Raw genomic sequence first — 19,827 nt, forward strand, 5'->3', positions numbered from 1 at the left:
ATTCAAGGTGAATACCAAAGGAACTTCCTAAAGTGACGATTGAAATGGAGAAAAATCAAGTTTCGCTGAAAAAGAAATATAGGAAAATTAAGTTGGCTGTGGCTGAGAGCTGTAAAGATTATTGCGATAATACAACAATACACGGGCTAAAATATATAGCCAATAGCAATCTTTTGCTACGTGAAAGGTAAGAAAATATTGTACATTCAATAGCAGCAGTTCAAAATAAAGTAAGGTTAGGTTAGCTCACGGCAGTTCTTTGTAATACATAATTATTCCTAAGTATTGATCGAAAAGACTCTCAAAACCCGGCAAAGCGCTTTGAGCCTGCCACAAATTTGTTGAGACGGCTGATAACAATCCCTCCCACGATTGCGGAAAGTTAACTCTTACTGAGAGCAAGTTGTTTTGTGGAGCTGCTGCGTTGGCGCTATGCTAGAAGCATCTCGCAGTCGCATATATACACTTGCTTTTCATGATACAATTGAACTTTCCTAACTCGAATCATCATAATCAACAAATAACTTCGTGTTAGAGAGACTTCGAGGTTTAGAAGTTTTCATTAAAACATTAAATTTTTCAAAAAGCTGTAATATGTATATGTATACACTGTTTTATTTACTTAATTCTTATAAAGTTGTTTCTTTACGTACATAAAACATGTATTCTGTAATTTTTGGCTCAACATATAATTTTTGTTTGTTTGTTTCAGCGCAAAGAGATTCTAATCTGTTGAGTATTTTGTAGTGACCGTCAGTTGTATTAATATTCGTATTTAAATAGGAATTTAAAATAGCAAAGGAATTTTTGGATGACGGTTGAATAATTTCTACTTCAGACTCCTCATCGTTTTTCATTGCGCTAGAAGTCATATTCGTTGGGCCTGAAATATTCGCTTCTGCAATATCATCTGTTATAAATCCGGCTGATCCAATCTCATTATCCACTGGCCCACAAACCACACCAAACCGTTGTTTTTTCTGGATGAAATGGCAGCTCTTGAATCTCTTCAGATTGCTCTTCGTCCCAAAAGCGGCAATTTTGCTTATTTACATACCCATTGTGACAGAAATGGGCCTCATTGCGCAAACAAAATTTGGTTCGCAAACGTCGGATCTTGTTGGAACATTTCAAGAGCCCTTAGAGCCAAGCGATGTCGCTTGGGAAGGTCGAGCGGCTTCAATTTCTGCACAAGCTGTATTTTTTGTTTACTTTCAATTTAAGATATTGACATAAAATGCGCTAAGTCACCCCATACCAGGTTGTTCAATAATAAGTTTTTCGTTCGATATGAGAGGGCTTTGCTACTAGCCCAAAATTTTGATTGTTTTTGTTCATATGAGCGTATGTGAAGTTTCATTTCAATCTGTCAATTCATTCTTGACTTATAAGCCATTTAGTGTCGCCGTGTCACAATATTCTTTTACAATGGAAAAATTGAATATCGTGCAGTGATAAAATTCTTATATCTGGAAAGTATAGCACCAAACGAAATTCATCATCGAATGTTAAAAGTGTATAATGATTGTTCACCTACAATTAGAAAAGTAGAAAAATGTCGTACAAGCCTTGAAGACGAACCACGTGAAGGACGTCCAAAAAGCGCATCAGCACCAGAAATCATAGCCAAAATATAGGATATGGTTTTGGAAGATAGTCTATTGACTGAGAGAAATTTAGTAGAGGCTCTAATATTCCATTAGCCAGTGTGAGCCATATTTTAAGTGAAATTTTGGGTTTTAGAAAGCTGTGTGCACAATGGGTGCCGCATTCGCTAACAGTGGAACAAAAACACATTCGAATGCGACTTTCTCAGCAACATTTGGAGCGTTTTAGAAAAGATGAAGTGGATTTTGTGCATCGATTCATCACTATGGATGAGACTTGCGTCTATCACCATGATCCTGAATCAAAACAAGAAGCTAAAGAGTGTTGTGAACCTGGTTGTTCGGCTTCGAAATGAATTCGTGTCCGGAAACCGGCCAAGAAGTTTATGGCATCAGTTTTTTGGGATGCGAGAGGAATTTTGTTTGTGGATTACTTGCAAACTGGTAAAACAATTAATTAATTAATATTATTGCAACTTTTGGACCAGCTGAAGGAAAAAATTCGTGAAAAAAGACCCGGTTTGCAGAAGAAAAAAATCCTTTTTCATCAGGGCAATGCACCCTGTCACAAGAGCATTTTGACAATGGCTAAAATCCATGAATTAAAGTTCAAATTGTTGGAGCATCCACCGTAATCACCAGATTTGACCCCTAGCGACTTTATTGAACAACCTGGTACGTCAGTCCGAGTTCCTGCGAACGGTGCCGAAGCGACTTTTCTCGGTCTTCGTGTACACTCTCAGCTACGGCTGCTATATTTTCTTCACTGCGCGCTGGACGTAGTCTGTCCGTTCAAATATTATCCAATAATGAATGCTGGATCCCAAGGGGGGTGATGGTGTTTGGAAAAGTACGCTCAGTAGGCCGATTATGTTGACTATAAGTTGAGCGAAATGCGCGAAAAACATTCTTTATAAAACATGAATTTTCGCATTAAAGCGAGAGCACTTCATTACACGTTAATTCACATTAAATCACATACTGAGATTTGGTTTTGGTGCTGCCCACTTTAAGACCAATTTCGTAACCCATAAACTTTTACATAAACAAATTTAAACATATTTTAATCAACAGTTTGTAAATAACATAAAAATGAGAGTATACCCACACCTACTTAATGCCAAATGTCCTTTTCAATCCCATCAGCAGTAACTCGCATCAAAATGGCCTAAATATTTTTAAAATTTTCATTATCATTCAGCGTTATTTTAAATCGCATATATTAGTCAATATCTAATATATTTATTAGGGGGTCAGTACGGTAATCTTTTTTCAAAAAAAATGTTTTTTTTTTAATTTTCTGTTCCCTTATACCTTTAGAATTAATGTAGAAACCCACTTTACCATTGGAAGGTTTCGAAAAAGGCCCAAAAATAATAATACCGCTCGACGTTCGGAGCGCTCGGAGTGCACACCTCAAACTTTAAACGCGTTTTTCACAAACACACACTTTTTTAAACTGGCGGACATGATTCCGGTGGAACTACTCAACCGATTTGCTTATTTTTTTTTAAATGTTCACAAAACGACTGGCTATCGTCCCTATTAAGTTTGCCACGAAGTTTGTAAAACCCAAAAGGAAGCGTCGGAGACCCTATAAAGTATATACTTGAGCTGAGTCGATTTAGCCATGTCCGTCTGTCTGTCTGTATATATACGAACTAGTCCCTCAGTTTTTAAGATATCGTTTTGAAATTTTGCAAACGTCATTTTCTCCTCAAGAAGCTGCTCATTTGTCGGAACTGCCGATATCGAACCACTATAACATATAGCTGCCATATAAACTGAACGATCGGAGTCAAGTGCTTGTATGGAAAACTTTTGCATTTGAGAAGGTATCTTCACAAAATTTGGTATGGATTATTTTCTAAGGCAGCAATGTAATCTCCGAAAAAATTGTTCAGATCGGTTAACTATAGCATATAGCAACCATACAAACTAAATGATCGGAATCTAGTGCTAGTATGGAAAACTTCCTCATTTAAAGATATATCTTTACGAAATTTGGTGTGAGTTATTGTTCATAGAAATAATGCAATATTGGAAGAATTTGTTCAGATCGGCTTACTATAGCATATAGTTGTCAAACAAACCGAACGATCGGAATTCAGTGCTTGTATGGAAAACTTTTGCATTTGACGTGGTATCTTCACGAAATTTGAGATAGATTACTGCTTAAGGCAATAACATAATCTCCGAAAAAATTCACACATTTCATTCACCCAGCCATTTCTCCGACAGATGTCATCAAAAAATTCCGAAAAAATTTGTTTATACATTCCACGATATACCTCATGATGTGTAAAAACATTTCTATTGCACAATAAAAATTTCTATGAAAAAAATGTCAAAAAACTACTACCCTACTGACCCCTTAATATTAAATGGTTGAGATGTTTTTATTTAAGATAATATTTTGGATATGAAAAGATATAAGGCTGAACTGATTACGTGACTTATATTAATCTAATACCAAGAATTACCTCAATCGATTCACAATTTCGACTTTCAAAAAAATTTCAATTCATTAATAATATTTCATAAACAACTGGAAATATGTCTTATACTTTAATTTCTAATATTCTACGGAGCATTTTGAACAACTCCACTCAAGAATTATGGGCTTAAAAGCAATTTCGAACCAGCGATTTTTAAGGCGATGTTTAGCTTTTATTGATCACCTGTTCGAATCGGCTAGATTGGACAATTAAAACATAAATCTCATACAACCATCATAACGGCAAATAAATCCCTAAAAGGTCGAAGCTTTTCCCTAAAGACTCGAAACTGATTTTGAATTAATCTGGAGAAATCTTGTTCAAAATGCTTCGTTGAACTTTCGCATGAAACTACAAAACAAATTTATGTATTTTTATTTCAGAATATTTTTCGCAGTTTCATTTATATTAGTTGTTTTTGGAGCAGTTTTCTTCGTGAATAAAGCGTATGAAAAATGGAAATATACACCGGTTATTGTGAGCATAAATGCAAGGACCACTGGAATAACCACGGATCCATTCCCCGCAGTAACTATTTGTAACTTAAACAAGGTTTATAAAAAGAAGGTTGAACAGTTCTCAATGTAAGTAGAAAATAAGTACATATGTGTAGGTATATAGATATATACTATACATATATCATATAAGTGGTACTATTTATTGCAAAGATTTTCGTACATTTATTACACTAACTCCTTCATACTTTTCAGCTACTCCCCGGAATATGTGAAGATGCAATTAATATGTAAACATAAAGTGAATGCAACAATGGCGAACTCAATCCCCAATTGGAACAACTTGAGACATTTCATAAAAGAAGTAAAGACCGAACACTAGATCTTTTCACACTTGCTTTTATACTAGACTACTCTGAATGCATTGAAAACTATTTGATGTTCTAACTTTGCCTAAAGGATTATGGGCTTTTCTTAAGTTATTAAAAAATTTATGAATTCTTGCAAGTTTCACAAAGTGAAGACTGTACTATCAAAATACTTTGTATGTTTTTATAAGTCCAGAAACGTTGGAGACCATATTTAAGCATACACCACATATGTGTGTGAATAAATGACGTGCTGAGCCGATTTGGCATTGCCAGTCTGTCCGTCCCTCTTTATATACGTGAATTAGTCCCTCAGTTTGTGCAATATCGATATGCAAATTTGTATACGTTCTTTTCTCTCCAAGGAGCTGCTTATTTGCCAGAAACGCCGATATTGGACCACTATATCACATAGCTGTGGCATAAGCTGATCGATCAAAATGAAGTCTTTGTTTTAAAAACTTCTTTTATTTGACAAATTATCTTTGAATAATTTGGCATAGATTATTATCCAAATATGTTTCTCAAATGGGACCTTTACAGTATATAGCTGTCATTCAAATTAATTTATCAAAATCAAGCATATACCAAACAACGTGGCTAGAAAGAACTATGAAAGAAGTAAAACAAGTTCAAAGCTATTTTATACTCTCCCATTTTGGGAGTTTCGCAAAACAATTTTTGGGGTCTCGACCACGGTAAATGGCGATTTCGTTTATATTTAATGTTAAAAAATACCATAGCTGAGAAAACATGTCCACTTTTTTACCCAAATATAACACAAATTGACCTGTTATTATTTATCCAGTTTTTTACATTGAATTTATTTCCGAAATGCTCTTACCATTGACAGTATTTTCCGTATTCGAAAGCTAACCGAAATGGTATGTGAGAGTTTTAGAACTTGAGAAGTATTAAATCGCATGATTTTAGCATCAATGAATTGTTCTCCGACCCTAAAATGGCCATAGAATCAGATTGATCTTGTTGAAACAGAAAAGTTCAGTTCTTCCATATTTCACCCATTTTGGAAAAATACACAAATTATTACTGCATTTTTCGGAAGAGGATTGGTATGAATTCCTATGCATATTTCACACATTGGCAGATATTTTCGAACAAAAGTCAACTATAAGCCAGATACTATTCCACTTTGGAAGACATTTCCGAAGTTCATAGGGTATTGAACAGTTCTTGTTGGATTTGAATGGACAATTTTAAATGAAATTATCTTCAAAAAGTAAATGTCATGAACCAATCTAACGTTTCAAATAAAGCATTATTCGTGCAAAAAAAGTTTAATCCCATTAAATTAATTGCAAATTGAAATGTAAACATTCAAATATAAAGTGACTATAGTTGGGCAAGAGCAAGGGGGTCTGGATGTTAAACTAAAACTGAAAATATGTTTTTCATAATTTTATTGCGATATGAGATTACGAATATACTTTACATAAATATTTTTGGCACTCATTATTTTTTATCCAGTTTTATACAAAGATTTTCGTACATTTATTGAATTTATTTCCGAAATGCTCTTACACATTGACCGATATTTGCCATATAAACCTAACCGAAAGTTTAATATGCATAAATGTAATGGGTATATGAGAGTTAGGAGAAGTATTTCCATTTTTACCATGAAGAAAGACTTAGGTATAGAACAGATTGAGCGATATTTTAGATATTATCGATAAAAAATCAGCGTAGGCACTGAGATCCTTATATTAGTTGTTCAAAAGCTCTATGCTTTGTACTAATTATACTTTTGTGTCTTAATTCGTGGCTAAGTTATGGCTTTTTGAAATTTTTGTGGGAGGGGCAACGTGTTGATTAGTCAAGTTCTCGTTTGCACGCACAGACGGATGGACGTAGATAGGCATCCGAGTTTCAACTCGTGTCGTAGTCCTCATAATTTTGGTATATCTACTTATATACTATATATACAGTGAGTCACAGTAAAAATGAGCCACATAATGGTGCTATCGGAAACTTGACAATTAAAACAAAACTCAAACTGATACTAAAACAAGTAAGAACGGACTAAGTTCAGATGCAACCGAACATTTAATACTCTTGCAACTTGCAGGAATCAAAGCCAGAGGATCGGAATCTAAGCAATTTTATATACACATACACCATATATAAATTATACACTGACCTACATACATATTTGGCATAAGATTTGTTAGAAAAACTAAAATCATTATACATAGTCATTATACAAAATCAGCCGGATGTTCCAAAATCCTGGTAATGGTTATATGGGGGCTAGGTCAAGTTTTCGCCCAATTGTATACATTTAGGGCACAATGTTATACTGTTATGAGTAAAATATGTGCCGAAATTTTCATTGAGATAACTCAGATATTGGCCGATATATACAGCATAAAAGCACCAGGAACTTCTAAAATTTTTATATTTGGCATATCAGGGAAGTGTTGAGCCGATTTCACCATTGTTGATACACAGAATTATTACTGCAGGAAGAGGATTATGTATGAATTCCTATTGCATATTTCACACATTGGCCGATATTTTCGAACAAAAGTCAACTATAGATACTGAGGTCCACATATTCGGTACATAGGGTCTTGAACAGTTCTGGTTGGATTTGAACAATTTTCTGTCACAAGGTGGTATACACTAAAGGCATTATTCGTGCAAAGTTTAATCCCATTATATTAATTGCTTCTTGAATTGTATACTGGAGATTATGCTATATGGAAAGTAGGCGTGGTTATTGTCCGATTTCACTCATTTTCACAGCGTGGCATAGGAATACGAAGAGAATAAAACGTTAAAAAATTTGTCGAAATCAGTTGGTCGGGTGCCGAGATATGGGATTTCACCAAAAAAGGGGCACGTGCCAGCCCATCGTCCAATTTTTACCTCACAGGTGCCCCTTGCTACTGCGATCGCCTGTGCCAAATTACAGTTTTATATCTTAATTTAGTTCTTAGTTATGGTATTTTATAGGTTTTCGGTTAACGGCGATTTGTGGGCGTGGCAGTAGTCCGATTACGCTCATCTACGAACTCGATTTTTTTTGTACTAAGGAACTTGTATACCAAGTTTCGTCAATATATCTCAATTTTTACTCAAGTTACAGCTTGTACGGACGGACGGACGGACAGACATACAGTCAACCGGATTTCAACTTTTCTCGTCCCTGATCATTTATATATATATATGTATATAACCCCATATCAATATCGATTAGGCTTATGTGATACGAACAACCGTTCGGTGAACAAAACTACAATACTCTGCAGCAGCTGGTTGGAGGAGTATAAAAAGAGGCCGGAATAATTGGGCGACAACTCTTGGTTTTTGTACCACAATAATGCACCGTCGCATACTGCATTGATTTTTCGTGAGTCTTTCGCCAAATTTTCAACGAATATCGTGCTGCAACTGCCTTATTCGCCTGATTTACATAGTATTGCAGACATTAAACGTGAATAGCTAAGCACATTGATGGCTATTCCGGAAATTCACTTTAACAACTGTCTCGAGGATTGGAAAAAACGTTGGCACAATTGTATCGGGGTCAAAGGGTGTTACTTTGAGGGGCACCACATAGATTTTGAACAAATTAAGAATTTTTAAATAATGAAGAAAATCTTACCTTTTTTTTGCTCATAGTAGTATATCATAATAAGACATTCATACTTTAATACTTTGCATTTTTAAACCACTTATAAACTTTATTCATTCATAAGCTAGATATTTTTTTATAAAAGCAAGTGTAAATTTGTCTACATTTATTACCGCTAATAAAAAATGTATTGACGTAAATATGTTTACTAATAATAATTTCTATAGATCTCTCAACCATGCAGTGATATGTTGCTCAGATGCTATTTTGGCGGAGTAAAGTACAATTGCGAAGACATTTTTCATGCCATCATAACTGACAGCGGCTTATGCTGTGTCTTTAATATGGTACATGCAAAGTTCTTACAGAAAAAGTTAAGTCCCAAACAAACATATTCATTTACACATTTCTGAATTTTCTAAGATTTCAAGTGCATATTTCATTTAGACCGTTACCGTGCGCTAATTGTGAGGACGTCAAACCGAATGGCACTGTTTATGTGGATTGGACCCCCGAAAAAGGATATCCTGCAAACTTACCCGAAAGTTATATTCCAATGCCTGCTGCTGGCACAGGCGAATCTTTGGGATTATCGGTAACTTTGGATGCTGAACCAGACTACTATTATTGCTCTTCTGAGAACAGTGTCGGCTTCAAAATGTTACTACACAATCCGCTTGAGTTGCCCGATATGCGTGAGATCGGTTTATTGCTGTCACCCGGACGAGAAACGAAAGTGCGAATTAAAGCGGTTAAAACCGAATCGCAAAAGCATTTGCGTTCCATGAATAAGAAAAATCGCGCATGTTTTTTTGAGGATGAATATAATTTAAAGAGTTACAAGGTGTATACGCAACGGAATTGTGAGGTAGAATGCTTTATGAATATGTTACTGGCCTATTGTGGGTGCGTCACTCATTATGCGCCTCTGGTTTTTGCTAACCAAACCGTATGCAGCATTTATGAGTTATCGTGCGTCAATCGTGTTCAGCAGCAATCCATGCTGGCTAAGAATGGCAACGGTTGTCCGGAAATCTGTTGGTCCAGTTGCTATGATCTCTCATACCTGCCGGACTTCTTCCACACACCACTAGCACATGCGCGATTCCAAAGCTCAAACCAATTTAGTAAGAATATGAGTAGTAATTATATGGAAAAAAATATTGCCGTCGTAAATATTTATTTCAAAGAGAGCTGGTACCGAAGCAACAAGCAAAATGAATATATTGGAATAACGGATTTTTTATGTAATTTTATAACCTAAACGTCTTGAGTGTTATAAACAAAAAATTAATTTCTTTTCTGTTTGTGTTTCACTTCACAGCAAGTGTTGGCGGTATTATTGGACTGTTCTTTGGCTTTAGTTTCATATCCTTGGCTGAAGTCATATACTACTTTGTTTTGAAACCCGCTCGAATAATTATTGCGACAGCTTGGACGAAACGAAAAATGCTTAGAAATAAGAAGCGATTGAACAAATTGACATTGTTGGATGCAGAGGTCACGGATAAGGCAGGTTTAATTGAGCAAAGGAAACTGCCGAGTTACGAAGCTAATATAACTGAAAGTCGGAAAGATATTTTTCTAGTTTCAAAGCAGAAAGTTTCACAATATTCCAGCAGCCTATGGAGGCCTGGCATGGAATATACCCCTTGAAAGTAAAAGTAAAAAAAATGTTGGGTATTTTAAAATATATGTTATTAACAAAATGTTATTTTATGTTATATTATTGCACATACATACATACATATATAAAAATATAAATACATACACCAGCACATAACAAGCATTCATGCTAATTTCTTTTTATTAAGGGTGATCCATTTCGAGGTTTCCTACTTTTTTAAAGAAAAAAACACAGAAACTTCAAATTTAATGCGGAATGTTTATCGCCATTCAAAAGAACATTCTTTGCTATTTATATTTTGAAAATTATCTCTTTCAAATGTAAGCCGTGGCTGCGTCTCAGATGGTCCATCCTTCGAGTCGTTCGAGCATTTCGACTCTTTTATAAAAAAAAGTCGAATAAAACTGATGTACTATATATCTTATTGGACAGCTGGTCGGTAAATTATTTTACTCTTGCAAAATGTTGCTATAAAGTATATGGTAATAGTTTTATTCACCTAACTTTTGTATGTATCACCTAAAACGAAACGAAGTACATAGATTGATTATTAACGAGGTAATGTGCTATTGTGCCCTCTCCTATATCACATGTCTTCACCAAGTTCCAGCAGTCTGAATAGTTCCAGGAGTTTGCCTGGCGCTACTGAGGTGACGTGATCCCTGTCAATGTACTATACATGGAACCCATGGCCTTAAGCCTTCTTCTGCAAATTGCTGTACAATCCAGAATTAGGTGTGCTGGTATTTCCTGTTCCAGGTCGCAGAGCCCGCATTTAGCGCAGGAAGCTATGCCCATGTTGGACAAGTGCTTCCTGAGCTTGCAGTGCCCTGTGTAGATCGCGAGGAGGAGGCGGAATTTGTCACGGGAGAGGTTAATTACCTTTGAACCTGGAGAGGTTGTACCCCCCTAAAAGCAGCTTTGCATTGCGCATACCTACTGCCAGTGCTGTTCTCTCTCCGTTTTCTCTTCTGTGCGGAGCAGCTCCTTAAGAGTGTGTGATCCCACCGCGAAATTCATATAAGATTATACATATAAATAATGAGCATGACGGGACGAGTTGAAATCCGGGTGACTGTCTGTCTGTCCGTCCGTGCCAGATATAATTTGAGTAAAAATTAAGCTATCTTGATCAAACTTAGTACACATGTTATTTGGCTAAAAAGTAAGGCCGAGTTCGTAGATAGGTGTAATCGCACTACTGTCGAAAACGTATAAGCTACCATAACTAAGCGCTATACTAAGGTCACGAACTGTAATTTGGTACATCGCAGTAGCAAGGGGCTGTGGGCTAACAATTTTAAAAAGTGAGAGTGGCCCCGCCTTCTAATTAGTTTGATGTAAATGTCTGCTAAGCCACATAAGCTACAATAACTAAATTCCCTCAGGACAAATCTCTTTAGCCCTCCTATGAACACTGTAAAAATGGATGTAATCGGAAGATTACTCCTTCGTTCCTTCGGGAGCCGGAAAAAATTTAGTTCATGGCATTCTTATCACATTCCTATATCACATGCAAAAATGTGTGAAATCGGACTACAACCACGCCTAATTCCCATATAGCACAGTTTTAAATTATATTTGAGTCTCTCATTTTCTAGTACACAAATCAGCAAGCAATTAATATAATAGTATAAAACTTGACTTGAAGAATGCCTTTAGAATATGCCAGCTTATGACCAAAAGTTGGCCAAACCAAACCGAATATGACCCCAGCCTAAAGTTGGCTTTTTACCGAAAATATCAATGTGTGAGATATACAAGTATAATTGAAATTTAGAGAGAATCCTTTCCTGATAATAGTACTTCTGTGTATCAAGAGAGGGTTGAATCGCATCAATACTTTCAGTCATGTCATTGTATCTTCGTGCCTAAAATAGATTAAATTTGACAAAAACTTGACCTAGTATATACAGGATTTCGAACACACGGCTTATTAGGGTTTTTTCTAACAAACCTTATGCTGAGTATTTCGGAATATAAATGAGTTATATAGAGTAAATGTGTATATAAAATTGCTTGGAGTTTGACTTTGGAGTACAGAGAAAATATTTAATAAAACGTATCGATTTTTTAGAACCGATTTCAAATGTATTTATATAGAAAAAGCGTATTGTGGTGCTAAGGGGTGATAGCTTCATAATATAAAATTTTATTACAATTTCAGCTTGCCGGGAAATTCAATGTTTTAAATCTAGAGTATTAACTTAATAACTATATCATTCCGTAAGTTATCGCATTTCGAGTTTTCTTTCAAAACGAAATTCCTTGGATATAAAAAAGTTCCTTGAGAATTTTACGCACATTTTCCTCAACATATGCAAAGTGAAGGCTATGAATAGACAACATAATATATCATTATTATAATGTAAAGCAATCGAAAATTAGATACAGAACTCGTTGATTAAAACGCATTTTCTACATTTTCTACAATTTTGTGTAGTTTTGAAAACGTACAATTATTAACCATTATCTAAAGTTTTGGAAGTACCTTATTTTCTATAAAAGTGTATAAAATAACAGACAAATGAAACGGTACTTTTTTATCAATTAGCTACTCCATTTAGCCCTGCATACTGTGGTCCCGTTCTTAAAAGTTGTTTCTAGGAAACATATTTCCTTCAATAATGAGTTTGAAAACTCTACAAATTATGGCTGGCAATCGTTTTCCGACGTAATTACACCACTTTCTTGCAGTTCACACTTAGTGAGTAAAGTATTTAATTTATTGTTGTCCTTATTACTAACACAAATATACGTTTGATTGAAGGGTCTTGGAAAATATTTTCATAAATTGCTTTATTATGTTCGTGCGTATTCGTGAGTATATGGATGAGTAGACTTAAATAAATATATGAATACTTGCATATGAGATGGTATAGTTGGCGCGATAAATTTCACATCATTCATTTGCAATGGATTCGTCATTGAGAGTAAAATACCTGGGAACAAAACATGCCAACATGAAACGTTACAATATACATAAAAAAGTTTTCCAAAAGAGAAAGCTGAAAAAACTCAAATATATTTTGTTCGACAATTTTAAGGAGTACTGCGAGAATACATCGATACATGGATTAAAATACATAGTGAATAGAAGTTTATTCCCTCTCGAACGGTATGTATATCTTATAGATTATGATATGGGTAACTATACTTCCTATGCTCGTTACATAGTGTTTGTATTATTTTGAAACAAATCAAAAACCCAAAACAAAGCTCTGATCGTTTTCTTGTGCTACGTGAGCAATTCGAAACACTGGTCGCTTGGTGTTTCCGTAACAAGAACACCTTACTTTATGTTCTACCAGGCATCCAAAAGTTAGTACTGCTCACATATTGATTATATGGGTTCCATTGCCTAAATTAACACATTACAAAATTTTTTAGTGAAATATTTCTCTAAGGCCACATATTAGAGTCATACTTGTATATTAGCGCAGTCTTTTGTCGGTGTTTTTACATTTCACTGAGAGTGACCTCAATTTATACACTATTGTTAAAAGTATTTGTAGACGAAAGTAATTTTCTTGGAATTTCATGACATTCTACTATGGCTTCTGGACATTAGTTCCAAAAACAGAGTTTATTAATAAAAGACTAACGCCCTTGGTAAGTGTGTAAAATATCAGTTCCTATAGTTGTCATCAAAATTGTTTGATTAGTCAAGAAGTATAAGAAAAATAGCTGTATGTGAGGAAAATTTTTGTACTCAAATTCGTAAACAGAATACCTGAAATATACCACAGACCTCTTAGCACATCAGTCTCAAGTTATTCCTTCCGATTTGTTTAGTAGTGTTCTTGTTCGATTGTTATGTGCAGGTTGTTCTTCGCCATATCATTTGTATGTCTTGTCTACGGAGCAGCAGTTTTCGTTGGAGAAATTTATGAAAAATGGAACTATTCCCCTATGCTCGTGAGCATTAATCCGAAGTATACGAAAATTACAGACGATCCGTTCCCAGCAGTTACCATTTGCAATCTTAATCAAGCGTATAAAGCAAAGGTTCAGCAATTTTCAATGTAAGTTTCAACATACATACATACATACATACATACGGGGCCGCATTTATTAAATGAAATATATGCATGTTATTCCAGCGATTCGTACGAATATACCAAAACACAAATGCTCTGCAAGCGTGAGGTCAATCTAACGGTAGCTGATGCCATTAAGGATTGGAGTGATTTGAGAGATTTTATACACGAAGTGAGTAACAAAATTAATGTTAAGTGGAACCCAGGCACCGAATTACTAAGTTTAGTGTACTTTTGTATCCGTTTAAGGAAAGAAGAAGAACAGTTCGGGAGAAATCAATTAGAAAATAAGAACATTTATTTCCAGTTATTTTAATTGCTTTAGTTTTCGAGTAATATTGTTAAATTTTTCACTGCCCTTTGCGTAGATGCTAGAACAAGCCTTCAGAACCAACAGAACCGATTCGTCTTTATAGTTGAATCTGAGTTGATTGGAATAAGTTTTATTTATTCTCCCTAAGATCTCGTTTTTCCAGTCGCATCGCCAGTCTAGCTCGAGTTCTGCGCCAAGATCTAATGTAGTTGACCAATAAGCCACGTGTTCCCAGTGGCTTTAGGATTGATAAGTTTGAAAAACCGGTATTTAAAATGTGTTAGATCGTTGACAATCACAAGGGTATTAGGAACTTTGGATGCAAAATTGTTTCTTGTTTTGTAAAGTTAAGACTTTTAAGTGACTAGTAAGTTACTATACGTGTATATTTGTTATTTATTACATATGTATACTCGTTCATAATCTGCAGATCTCACAGCCCTGCAGTAAAATGCTACTGAAATGTAAATACGCCGGAGTAATCTTTAACTGTACAGAACTTTTTCGCCCCATTATCACTGACAATGGACTTTGCTGCACCTTCAATATGATAGATCCGAAATTTATGTTCCGGGAGTAAGTAAACTGCTCTGAATATAATATTTTTTTTTTTAAATAATTCACTTTTAAATAAAATTATTCAGTTTTAACAGCAAAGCGTATATTTATTTGAATTATAACTATCCCGAAGGATACGTGCCAGTTGATTGGAGTTCAGAGGCAGGTTATCCTAACGATTTACCCGAAAAATTCATACCAATGAAAAGTGTAGGCACAGGCGAAAGTGTAGGACTCGGCCTAATACTGGATGTTGAAAGCGAGGAATATTACTGTTCAGCATCAGATAGCATTGGTTTTAAAATCCTACTACACAATCCACTCGAAGTGCCGAACATGCACGAAATTGGTCTTTTACTTTCGGCTGGACTAGAGACGAAAATTCGCATACAACCCGAAAAAGTCGAGTCGGAAAAGTACCTTCGTTACATCAACAAAAATGCACGAAAATGCTTATTCGAAAACGAAAAGCGTTTGAAAATGTATATTGAATATACGCAACGGAATTGTGGTATCGAATGCTGTGTCGCCGAAATATTAGAAAAGTGTGGCTGTGTGCCGCACTACGTGCCAAAGTTTTCCGGCAATGAAACCACATGTAGCATGAGTGCGTACAAATGTGCTGAACGGACTCGTATAGAAACAATGCTAATAGACAACATGAGAAGAGATTGCTCCGATGTCTGCCTACCATCTTGCAATGATCTCTCCTATATGCCGACATTATTCTCTGCACCCTTAATTCTTTCCGGCTTTCAAAATGATAATATCAAAGCAAATATTAGCAATACTTATTTGGAGAAAAATATTGCTGTTGTGAATATTTACTTTAAAGACACTATCTACAGGAGCCAGAAAAATTCGGATTTTATTGGAATAACGGATTTTTTATGTGAGACATTATAATATCTGATTACCTACAAATATATATTGTCTGCCAAATATTTTTCAGCAAACATTGGCGGCATAATAAGCCTCTTCTTCGGCTTCAGCTTCATCTCCTTAGCTGAGATGATATTTTTCGCTTTTTTAAAACCGCTTCGGGTTCTTTTAACTCAAATGAAATGGGGAATCGCTAAGTCGGCGAAATTACAAAAACTAAAGTCAATCCAACCCTTATTCAAAAAGGATTCGGTGGGTCTATACGGTAGTTTGGAGCGAAATCCTTTCGTTACTCAAAACACCATTCGAAAAGGCAACGCTTGGCAAGTAGTGTTAGGAAAAAAACGTATATCTGCCTACGGACCCAAAACTTCAGAGCCATGGCAACCAGGAATGGAGTACACACCGTAGGTAAACTATATTGAATCGATTACTTGTAACACTTATATGTACATATATGTCTAGATAAATAAGAATCAAGTGTCACATTTGTCCAGCTACTGAAACGATTTTAGTAAAATTTAGCACACTATCTATCCAACTCGAAAGATGGGATATTTTAATTCATAAAAAATGTATTAATAAACTTTAATAAGCCTGTGTTTTAAATTCAAAATAAAAACTAATAGTTATTATTATTTTGAGTAAAATGATAAATGCCGAGAAGAAATGAAACCTTAACATTCAATTGAAGCATTGCACAGAACAATGCACGATTTAAATGGCAACCATGAGCTTCTCGGTAGCACTGGTGGAAAAAACATTTGATCATCACAATGATCACTGGAATAGAGTGGAATTGTCTATAAATAAGTCTCAAACACAAAAATATCAATTTTCGGCATACATACTCATATACTTTGAAAACTCATTATATTTTCCATCAACCAATATTCGTGCTAATTATTTCCAAATTTAAACTTTATGCCGGCTATTAAGAATTCACAATGGATAAATATGGCGAACAAAGAATTTGTCTCAAATTTTGTATTTCTAACGAAATTTCGTGTGCAGAATCGTTGCGAAAAGGTTTATGGTGATTCAGTTTTATCGAAAACACAAGCCTACGAGTGGTACAAAGCCTTCAAAGACGGTCGAGAGATCGTTGAAGACATGCCTCGATCTGGTCGACTGGATACGGTGCTTGAAAATCGTCGGGCGAGCGTTAGAGAGATGGCAAGAGAGCTCGACATCTCTCTCGAGTCCGTGGAATGACTTAGGTGGATATTTTGAGTATGAAACGCGTTCTTGTTCGACTTCTGCCGATAAAGCTGAATTGTTTTTCAAAAAAAGTCTCTTTTCTCCTTGAACGTGCAATTCTGATCCCATGCTCATGGAGAGCATTATAACTGTCGATGAGTTTCACATACAAACAAATCAACAATCATGGGAAAGGAACCCTTTTCAGTGATCGAACCAAATTCGCTGTAGGAGCTTAAGGCCATCCCAAAAACTGCTTATGAGAAACGTTTCGAGGACTGGAAGAATGGTTGGCATAAATATATTATATCTGGTGGAGACTACGTTGACACCGACAAAATAAATATTTTTCAATAGTTAAATGCGTTTTATTTACAATTTTCGAGTACTTTTTTGTCACAATGTAAATGGCAAAAAACATTTGATCATCACAATAATTAAGCTTAATGGAGAAATGATCCTGCTGCAGCATATTCAGACGAATATACATAGGGAATACATACATAGACTTTGAAAATTAATTATTGCTTTCATTTCATAATATTTGTGTTAATCATTTTCAAATTTAAACCGGCAATAACGTTTTCAATTTCTTTGCTTCATTCAAAGAAATCAGTCCTTTAAGATATAATTTAGATATATCCCTTGAATATCGACATATGCGGTTTTACAGGAATCGGAAGAAGTTAGAAAGAGTCGCATAGTTTCAAAGAAAACATCAAATCTTAATTTTTTGACCAACTTGGATGTTTACCTAAATATAGCGTAAAAGGTCAACCATAAGCACAGACATACTTTCTTTTCCTACATGTATGGTCTAGGAGAATGTTGGAAGCGATTTCATCCAATGTGCTGCAACTCTGATGCAAAAACAGGCTGCTATCTTTTGCCCCAAAAACCGCTCTCGATGTTTAAAAGGATAATGATCAATGGAGAAATCTCAGGAAATAAATTGGGATTAACTCTAAGTAGTTGGCTAAAAGAGCATTTCTCTCTAAATTTATTTTATTTTCTTAACAGTTAGTTTGCTATTCCATTGATAGATATCCGATCCGATCCGATCTTTCATCATGCAAAGTTATTCAGATTCTGTCATCTTCCAAAAGCATGATTGGGCAAGCCACATAATTGAAATTTGTTTTTTGTACATTAAGGTAATTAGATACTAAACATATGTTTGAAAGGTTGTAATGGCTAAGTAAAGTTTACACTTAACTTCCTGTTTCCACTCTTTGATTTGATTAGCAACTTTGTAAATGATACTTGCGCATAAATTGAGTGGTACAACCGGTATTTACGAAAGTAATTTGTGAACTGCAACTAATTTTTAACCAATAAACACCTACCAAGAATAAGATATAAATTTTCCGGAATTTACATCAAGTGCTCAGTGCACAAACATGGCTGGGAGGAATAAGAATTTCTCCATTGCGACATGCAAACAAAGTATACTAAATTTTAAATCTGGTGTTGTACAAAATTTGATTGAGTTTTTAAGAAACTCAACGATACATGGCTTACGCTACACTAATCAACGAGATTTAAGTTTATTTGAGAGGTAAGAAAATTGATTTGTAACATTATAAAAACTATTTAATATTACTTGCTGTATTTTTTAATACATTGATTCAGTTAAGACTTGTCAAACATCAATAAAAAAAAAATAATAATAATAACAAGTAAGGAAGGGCTAAGTTCGAGTATAACCAAACATTTTATACCCTTGCAAGTTACAGGAATCGAAACCGGTGAAATTCGTTTGAGTGCTGGCAAAACTTGATATTAAAAAATATTACGGAAGAATAAAAATCCATTATTCGATAAAAACGTGAATAAATTACAAACAAATTTTTTTGGCCGGTGATCCAAGAAGAAGTGTTTTTTTCAATATACAAGGTCTGTCACAAAAAAAAGAGGTTAACAGTCCAAATTATTAATATTTTTTAAAAGTTATATTTTTTTATTCAAAGTAGTTTCCTTGTGCTTCAATTCAGCGTTTAGCCCGGTCAATTAGCATTTCAAATGAGTGTTTAAGGTCATTTTTCGGAATGCTCTTGAGAATATCGGTCGTTGCCTTTTGGATAGCTGAAATGTCCTGAAACCAGTGTCCTTTCATGGGCAAATGAAGTTTTCCAAATAGGCGAAAATCACAGGGTGCCAGATCAGGTGAGTAGGGTGAGTGATTAATGGCTAATATGGAGTTGTTTGTCGAAAAATCAGTGACAAGCGTCGACCGATGACACGGCGCATTATCGTGCAACAGGCGCCAGGACCCTGCCTCACGGTATTGTGGTCGAGCACGACGAATGTGTGACAAAAGACGCTTCATAACACCAAGGTAAAACACAGCATTAATCGTTTGGCCAGGTGGGACGAACTCTCGGTGTACAATACCCTCGGAATCGTAAAAACAAATCAGCATTGTCTTTATTTTTGACTTCTGAAGACGACCGACTTCTGATCGTCACAGAGGTCCTCACGACCTTCTTGGAATCGCTTAAACCACTCATGCACATTACTACGGGATAGGCACTGATCACCATAAACTTTTTTCATCATTTGAAATATTTCAGTAAACGTTTTCCCAAGTTTAAAACAAAATTTAATATTTGCTCTTTGTTCAAAATGCACTTTACGACCGATGACCAAAAACTGCTATCACCTTTTGATCGATAACA

General features: G+C 35.2%; 3 protein-coding genes across 3 annotated transcripts in view; all 3 read left to right on the plus strand.

Moving 5' to 3' along the window:
• The window catches only part of LOC126759960 (uncharacterized), a 410,786-nt gene that overhangs the window by 255,592 nt on the left and 135,367 nt on the right, over positions 1-19,827 (plus strand). The window lies entirely within an intron of this gene.
• On the plus strand, positions 45-10,185 carry LOC126758437 (pickpocket protein 28-like). Its single transcript, XM_050472698.1, has 3 exons — positions 45-187; positions 8,977-9,776; positions 9,854-10,185. Exons 1-3 carry the CDS (start codon positions 45-47, stop codon positions 10,183-10,185), a joined length of 1,275 nt encoding a protein of 424 aa, XP_050328655.1.
• Positions 14,069-15,973, plus strand: LOC126758438 (pickpocket protein 28-like). Its single transcript, XM_050472699.1, has 4 exons — positions 14,069-14,181; positions 14,260-14,368; positions 14,940-15,085; positions 15,154-15,973. The coding sequence occupies exons 1-4, from the start codon at positions 14,069-14,071 to the stop codon at positions 15,971-15,973; spliced, it is 1,188 nt and encodes a 395-aa protein (XP_050328656.1).

Source organism: Bactrocera neohumeralis, chromosome 5, assembly GCF_024586455.1.
Source record: "Bactrocera neohumeralis isolate Rockhampton chromosome 5, APGP_CSIRO_Bneo_wtdbg2-racon-allhic-juicebox.fasta_v2, whole genome shotgun sequence".
In the NCBI taxonomy this organism is placed as follows: domain Eukaryota; kingdom Metazoa; phylum Arthropoda; class Insecta; order Diptera; family Tephritidae; genus Bactrocera; species Bactrocera neohumeralis.

What these genes read in the sequence shown, in the direction of transcription:
- LOC126758437 (XM_050472698.1), top strand. Translation starts at nt 45, where the DNA reads ATGGAGAAAAATCAAGTTTCGCTGAAAAAGAAATATAGGAAAATTAAG. An exon ending in AATCTTTTGCTACGTGAAAG is followed by an intron (nt 188 to 8,976) that starts GTAAGAAAATAT and finishes TATTTCATTTAG; the next exon opens with ACCGTTACCGTGCGCTAATT. An exon ending in TGGAATAACGGATTTTTTAT is followed by an intron (nt 9,777 to 9,853) that starts GTAATTTTATAA and finishes TTCACTTCACAG; the next exon opens with CAAGTGTTGGCGGTATTATT.
- LOC126758438 (XM_050472699.1), top strand. Translation starts at nt 14,069, where the DNA reads ATGCTCGTGAGCATTAATCCGAAGTATACGAAAATTACAGACGATCCG. An exon ending in TGAGAGATTTTATACACGAA is followed by an intron (nt 14,369 to 14,939) that starts GTGAGTAACAAA and finishes CATAATCTGCAG; the next exon opens with ATCTCACAGCCCTGCAGTAA. An exon ending in CCGAAATTTATGTTCCGGGA is followed by an intron (nt 15,086 to 15,153) that starts GTAAGTAAACTG and finishes AAAATTATTCAG; the next exon opens with TTTTAACAGCAAAGCGTATA.